This window comes from Equus caballus, chromosome 10 (assembly GCF_041296265.1).
Source record: "Equus caballus isolate H_3958 breed thoroughbred chromosome 10, TB-T2T, whole genome shotgun sequence".
Lineage (NCBI taxonomy): Eukaryota > Metazoa > Chordata > Mammalia > Perissodactyla > Equidae > Equus > Equus caballus.
Genome location: NC_091693.1, coordinates 23619860 through 23627036, shown reverse-complemented (window position 1 = coordinate 23627036; position 7177 = coordinate 23619860). Strand labels below are relative to the sequence as shown.

Genomic DNA, 7177 nt, shown 5'->3' with positions numbered 1-7177 from the left:
ATATGTCTTCATATAAGACATATATATGTCTCATATAAATTCAAAGATCAGAAAATCCTTTGTCAGCCCACTTGTGCCTACTTTTTGCTTTCAGAAAATAAGATTATAGTTAAGTAAAAGGTATTAATTTTTGAACTTGTCAGGTAATGAAACACCTGCAAGTCATGATGCTTTTCATAAAACGCTGTGAAATAATGCTATATCACACTTAACTAATTCTAAAATCTGAGGGTTAAAGTCCCTTTTCCATATCCTAGTACCAGTAAAGGGTAGCTGGTGCCATATGTTTGATGAGTTTTGATTTTGACAAAAAAGAAGATTTTGCAAGCAAATGACTGTATTTTAATTTATTCTATTTTACTTTGTCATCCAGATCACCTAGAAGCCTTTAATATGGGGGGCAGTTCCTGGTCACTTGATCCCAGATGACTCTCTTAGGAGACCTCAGTGGCCACTTTGGGTCTTAGATAACGTCAGAAAATAAATGAGGGGCCGGCCCGGTGGCGCAGCGTTTAAGTTGGCACGTTCTGCTTCTCGGCAGCCTGGGGTTCGTCGGTTGGGATCCCGGGTCCATGGCAAGCCATGCTGTGGTAGGCATCCCACATATAAAAAGTAGAGGAAGATGGGCATGCATGTTAGCTCAGGGCCAGTCTTCCTCAGCAAAAAGAGGAGGATTGGCAGTAGTTAGCTCAGGGCTAATCTTCCTCAAAAATTAAAGAAAATAAATGAGATCACGTTCCATCTCCAGGCCTCCCAAACTTCCCCCATGTTTGGTACCTTCACTCCCGGGGTGGAAGAGAACCAGAAAATCTAACACACTGTTAACTCAATCAAGGACTCGTTCCTTTGGGCAGCTGTGGGCCTGTGGGTAGAGAAGGACTGACTTGAGATCAAGGGAGGGGGGAAGAGGAGGAATATTTCTGCTGGCTGCCAAACACAGGTTCTCCCCCAGAAGAATACCACCCCCATGCCCCATCCTCTATATCAGGGCATGTTTGAGAAAGTATGATAGTACTTCCTTTTTTTCTTGTTCCGCAATGATTGAGCCTTCGATGGCTATTTAATGGGAAAGGGAAATTGATGCTAAATGCCCCTGCAATGAACAGGACAGTCCCATATGGGAAAGAAATATCCCACCTAAAATGCCGTTTGTGCCCATTTTGAGAAGCATAAGAAGTCCGCATGGTAGAGCCTGGCGTTTAAAAAACCCCATCACTACAACATCCCACGAAAAGAAGGAGTGCTCAGTTGTTTCACCTGGATCCACTTTGAGACTCCTTCTGGCTATACCAGGCTTCAACCAGGAAAACCCCCATAATAGCCATAATTATGGCACCCAGACCCAGTCGGATGAGGTTCCCCGTGGTATAGTCTCTTGATGTGGCATCTGGGGAAAATAAGAGAGAGAAGAGGGTCAGCACCAGCCATAAAAGAGTCTCCCTCCTTCTCAAATGGATCTTCCAAATGCGACTCTCACACTCCCACTTGTATTTCCTGGCTGGTGGTCAGTTGTACCTTCATTGAAGTTTTAATCACTGAAAACAAGACGGGATTTCACGGGAGTTCTAGTGGGATTTCCTGCATCTTCTTCCCTTCGTATTCACTCTGCCTTATCGCTCTTCTTTCATTTATTTGCCCTTTATCTCATTTCCACGTTCCCGTATTTCTTCTTCTCTGTCTCCCAATGCATATTAGGAATCAGGCTTAGGAGCAACATTAAAGACCTAAGGAACACCACAGAATGGTGAAATTCAATGGCTGGCTTAGCATCCTCGAAGGAAACCTTAATTTTATGCAGGCAGTGAGTTTTTCAAAAGTTTGAGCTTCTCGGCTAAGCATTTGGGCCACTGTGCATTTCAGCTTCACTCAAGAAGGGCTCAAGCTTGGCATTGGCCCTGGTTCCTGAAGAGAAGCCCGTATTTGCATCATCCTACCTCTTGCATCCCAATTACTGCAAAGATCCTCTCTGAACCCAACCATGTTGCTTGGAGACAAAAGCCACAGGGAGAGTTTTATAAGGATGCTCCCAGACCAGGATGCTCTCTCCACTTCTCAACACTGACTATACAGACATTGATTCTAATTATAAAATGTTCGCTGACTACATAGTACGACTGAAGAGCATAAAAGAAAACTCACAACGCTGCGGAAGCAGAGGGTATAGCATCCAATGAAGCAGAATTCTGGCAGAAAACAGAAGATAATTTTAGAAGAAACTGCATCTGTGACACAAGAGCAAGAGGCTGTGGAAACACCGCGGTTGAAGAAAAAGAGCCACTAGGAATGAAATCAATATCGCCAAGATAAACCAACACTTTAGGAGATGCAGAGACTGGTAGAAAGGATTCTAATGACGGAAGGATTAATGATTTTGAAGAACAACTAGAGAAATTATCCTAGACTATAGAACAAAAAAGGCAAAGGAGTAGAAATTATGAAACGAAAGATTTAAAAAGGAGGTGGTAGTGAAAGTGATGGAGAAACAAGATTCAGAAAGTAATGGAACAGGTGGCACAGTGGTTAAGTTCACACGTTCCACTTTGGCAGCCCGGGGTTCGCCGGTTCAGATCCCGGGTGAGGACCTACACACTGCTTGTCAAGCCATGCTCTGCCAAGTGTCCCACATACAAAGCAGACGAAGATGGGCATGGATGTTAGCTCAGGGGCAGTCTTCCTCTGCAAAAAGAGGAGGATTGGTGGCAGATGTTAGCTCAGGGCTAATCTTCCTCAAATAAATAAATAAATAAATAAATAAATAAATAAATAAATAAATAATTTAAAAAAAGAGAAAGTAATAGAACAAATACTCTTTGATTTTAAAAAAACACTTCTTAAAAATTGTGCAAAACCTTACCTGTCAGAATTTAGAAAAATAGAAAGTAATAGAACAAATACTCTTTCATTTAAAAAAAACCACTTAAAAATTGTGCAAAACCTCACCTGTCACCCAGATCACAAGGTGATCACTGGGGTCTGAGGCCTGGAAAGGATCCTCTGTCCGGTAGTACACACAGCTGTAGTTTCCAGTGTCGTTGACTGTTACATTCTGAAGGGAGAAGTCTGTCTCCTTCCATTTTGGACCCCGGGTCTGGACGGGCATTGAAGTTCCTGCCTTCAGCAGAGCAAACTTTACAGACCCCTGAAAAATGTCTGGCAGCCGACACTGCAGGGTCACCTTTTCTCCTGTGGTCACATTACTCCTTTGGTGGGTTTGGAGGGAAGGTTTAGGTAAACCTCCTGTAAGAGAAGGGAGGCTCTGAGGTCATGGGGAGAAGCCCGGGGTCCCCCGCTCACTTGTGTTCTTCTGACTGGGGGTTCCCATGGAGTATGGAGAATGACAGATGCCTCATCTCACCCTCTTTCTGCTCTGACTCCAGGAAGGAGATTCTCCCTCCTGTCAGCCCTGGATAAAGCCAAGTTTGTCAGCTCCCTTCCTGTCTGTCTCCATCTCCTCCTCCCCAACGGCACTGGAGGTGAGACACCCCGCCCCCTCTTGCTCTGGTTCCTCCACCATCCCCTGTCTCTAGGAAGACCACGTGCCATGCTGAGGCCCCCTCCTCACCTGTCACCAGCAGCAGAAGGACATCACTGGGCTGTGAACTTATGTAGGGTCTCCATCTTCTGTAGTATTCACACGTGTACTCTCCAGCGTGACTGATTTTCAGATCAGTGAGGTGAAATTCAGCCAGGCCCTCTGCAGAATCAGGTGATTGTGAGGACTCAATGATGTGTCCTCCCTTTCTGAGATCAAAGTTTACATCCTTGGTAGGAGTCCTGCATCGCAGCATCACATTACTTTTGGCCGGTACCACTGAGCTAGGCCAGGCACTGAGAGAGGGCTTGGGAAGTGAGCCTGGAAGGAAGCAGAGTGGAGGGTTGGGTTTGGTTCTCTCACCTGCTCTCAGGGAGCCCATTTAAAGAAGGGAAAGGAAAATGGGGCCTTTGGGGCTGAAGGATCAAGGAGGGTTTAATAGAAGAAACACTCACCATCCCTTCTCCTGTATCCTTGGCCAACACAAAGCCCTGCAAAAGAACGGTCCATGACACGTAGGCATCAGCCTGGAGCCCACACCATCACTTGCCCTCATCCCTGAGGGACCCTCCCAGGGGCTCTTGCTGAGAAGGAACCCTTGGAGGTCATGCATTTGGGAGTTCTCATTGTCTCTATGCAAGACTCTGGCTTCAGCTCTGCACTCAGCTCCTCTGTCACTTTTCACAGAGGTTCTCCTGTGCAGCTATCACCTCCCAAGGCTCCAGGACCTTTCTTGGTTTCAGAAAAACCTGCAGGCCCTCTCATTCTCCGCCTCCATCCTGAACCATTCAGTCTTACCATTTCTATTAGAGTCTGTGGTGTTTTCTGGATCTCTCAATCTTGGGTGGGAGGCACTAACCATGAGGGAATTGGGGAAGCCTGTGACTGGGTGTAACCCTATCTTATCTCTTGAAGTTGTCTAAGCTCCTAAGTGACCGTTAGTTTCCCCTGAGAGTGTCATCTGGGATAGAGCAACCAGGAACCATCCCCCATAGTAAAAGCTACTTGGTGCTCTGGGTAACATAAATTAAGACCAAATCATTTGATTGTAAAATCTTAAGAGAGTTTATGTACCTCATGCCGTGGGACACACAAGATGTCACTAGCCTGTGAACATCTTGGAGGAGCTACTCTGCGTTATTCACCCCAGCATCTCCAGTGTCTACACATATCCTGGCACATTGTAAGATTCAACAAATGCACATTGACCAATTGATGAGATGCCCTGGTTTAAGCATCACTCAGAGAGATTTTCAAGGATGAAAAAAAGATGCAAACTTATAATAATGTCCTTTCTTCATCCCATCAGATAGACCAGCATGAAGAGGTTGAGGGCCCCATGGAATATCCTAGAATCTAGGGATTAGAAAATATGGTGAAGACTAAATTATAGCACTGTGACCTCATCAAGCTAAGACCCACACACTGTCCCTGTGTGTGGAAAACAGGTTTTCTTGGCTCCTGCAAACAGACATCCTGAGATGCCCCCAGCTCCACACTCAGGGACGTTTTGAATCTTTCCTCATTTATCACCTTAGAATTTCTCCAACCTGGCATCTGCTCACTTATCCCCCACAACCTTTCCATTCAGAAGATCCCGTGCATGTGTCACTCTTCATATACTATTATGACCAAGTGGAAATAGCAATGACTTTGAAGCCAGGCAGGCATGGGTTTGAATTTTGACTTTTCTGTTCATTCTCTGTATGACCCAGGGCAGAAATCCTCAGCTCTCCATGTCAGAGTCTTCATTTATCCATTTGGACCTAATTCTCATCAGGCAGGGTTGTTTGGAAGGATCAGAGTCCTATTTCTCACAGTGTGGAACATGAACCACAGGTGTTATATGGGATCATTTTAGATGATGCCGTGACCCAGTATCCTATAGGATTGATCAAGGGATCAGCAAGTTATTGTCCTTTCAAATCACTTTCATCTCTTTGATCACAACGAGGAGAATTTTTCAAACTAAAGATCAGCATTTGCACACAGCTATGTCTGTCTTATCACCCTTTGTAATAAGGAAGCAGCCAGCCAAGGGCTCAGGAACTTGACAGGCAACAGTGCCTGATTAGAATGTCATGTTTTCTTCCTTTTCATTGTATGTATGTTTACATTAACCTCCTATTTTTGGTAAGCGACATTGGATTTTCTTTTAAAGTTTATTTTTTATTTAAGCTATTGGCATACAGTTTCTATCTTCAAATGAATATACTTATTTAAAATAAAGATATTGAGTCAATAAAAATGAAAATTGAAATAAATAGAGTACAGGCATGTAGGACAGATCATGGATATGGAAAGGAAATATTGGCATGCTGAAAAACCCTTGATTGGTAAGATGTATCTAAAGCTTCCTGCAGGGTCCCTAACACCCATGAAACAGTCATTATGAAAAGCTGATGCTGTCATATCTCTTTCCAATTATATTAGTCACATTTCTCTCAACCTACCCTCACCTCTAATCCTAACATACAGGCCCAAGAAACTTACCAAAGCAGATGAAGGAAAGGAGTTCAAGGATCATACCGGCCCTGTAGCTTGCTCTAGGAATCTTCTTCAATTTTCAACCACAGAAGGGAAGAAAACTCGATGTAAGCCATGACGTCTTTCCTCTAGCCCTTCCCTTCCTTCCTCATATGTGACCCACGGGGTTTTTCTCACAACTACATTTAGGAAACAAGAAGCCATAAAATGTTCCACTAAGTCTTTTTTTTTTTTTTTTTTACACTTTTTGGTGAGGACGATTGCCCCTGAGCTAACATCTGTTGCCAGTCTTCCTCTTTGTTTTTTTCTCCTCAAAGTCCCACTACATAGTTGTATATGCCAGTTGTAGGTCATTCTAGATCTTCTACATGAGATGCCGCCCCTGCATGGTTTGATGAGCGGTGCATAGGTCCGCACCCAGGATCCGAACTGGTGAATCCCAGGCTGCCAAAGTAGAGTGCACAAACTTAACCACTCAGCCATAGGTGAGTGAGGGCCAATATTCCTCACCAAAAATCATTAAAAAATAAAATAAAATTCATTAAAAACGAAGAATACAATAATTGGAGTGACAAATACACTAGAGGGAATCAACAGCAGGTTAGATGATGCGCAAGAATGGATCAGTCATGTGGAAGACAGGATGGTAGAAATCCCCCAGTTGGAACAGCGGAAAGAAAGCTAATAAAAAAAATGAGGGTACTGCAACATGACTAATAATGATATACGACTGTAATTTCACAAGGTTGTTAACTATCATAATCTTAATAAAAAACATGAGGGTAGCTTAAGGAGCCTCTGGGAAGACATCAAGCATACTAACATTCTCATTATAGGGGTCCTAGAAGGAAAAGACAGAGTGAAAGGGACAGAAAAACGATTTGAAGAAACAATGGCTGAAAACTTCTCCAACCTGGGGCAGAAAAGGGACATCCAAGTTCAGAGAAGAGAGAGATTCCGTAATAAGATGAACCCAAACAGGCCTACACCAAAACACATTATGATTAAAATGTCAAAAGTGAAAGATAAAGAGAGAATCTTAAAAACAGAAAGAGAAAAACAGCTAGTTACATACAAGGGAGCCCCATAAGACCATCAGTGGATATTTCAGCAGAAACCTTACAGGCCAGAAGGGAGTGGAACAATATATTCAAAGTG

General features: G+C 43.6%; 1 protein-coding gene across 2 annotated transcripts; it reads right to left on the bottom strand.

The window, feature by feature from the left end:
• Nucleotides 1-332: 332 nt before the first annotated feature.
• On the bottom strand, nucleotides 333-6128 carry LOC100630360 (T-cell-interacting, activating receptor on myeloid cells protein 1-like). Of its 2 annotated transcripts, XM_003362294.5 has the most exons (7): nucleotides 6026-6128; nucleotides 3988-4023; nucleotides 3563-3853; nucleotides 2941-3237; nucleotides 1258-1387; nucleotides 778-862; nucleotides 333-585 (listed from the first exon to the last, which is right to left on the bottom strand). In XM_003362294.5, exons 1-6 carry the CDS (start codon nucleotides 6057-6059, stop codon nucleotides 811-813), a joined length of 840 nt encoding a protein of 279 aa, XP_003362342.3. In that variant the 5' UTR covers nucleotides 6060-6128; the 3' UTR covers nucleotides 333-585; nucleotides 778-810. The 2 variants fall into 2 exon arrangements, with proteins under 2 accessions (XP_003362342.3, XP_005596557.2); XM_005596500.4 differs by lacking the exon at nucleotides 3988-4023 and having other exon boundaries at nucleotides 6026-6093.
• Nucleotides 6129-7177: the final 1049 nt, after the last annotated feature.

Bases quoted from the DNA above. Each gene is read 5' to 3' on its own strand.
- LOC100630360 (XM_003362294.5), bottom strand. From the start codon at position 6,059: ATGATCCTTGAACTCCTTTCCTTCATCTGCTTTG. The intron at 4,024-6,025 runs GTAAGTTTCTTG...GTTCTTTTGCAG, and splicing joins CCTTTCCTTCATCTGCTTTG to GGCTTTGTGTTGGCCAAGGA. The intron at 3,854-3,987 runs GTGAGTGTTTCT...GCTTCCTTCCAG, and splicing joins AGGATACAGGAGAAGGGATG to GCTCACTTCCCAAGCCCTCT.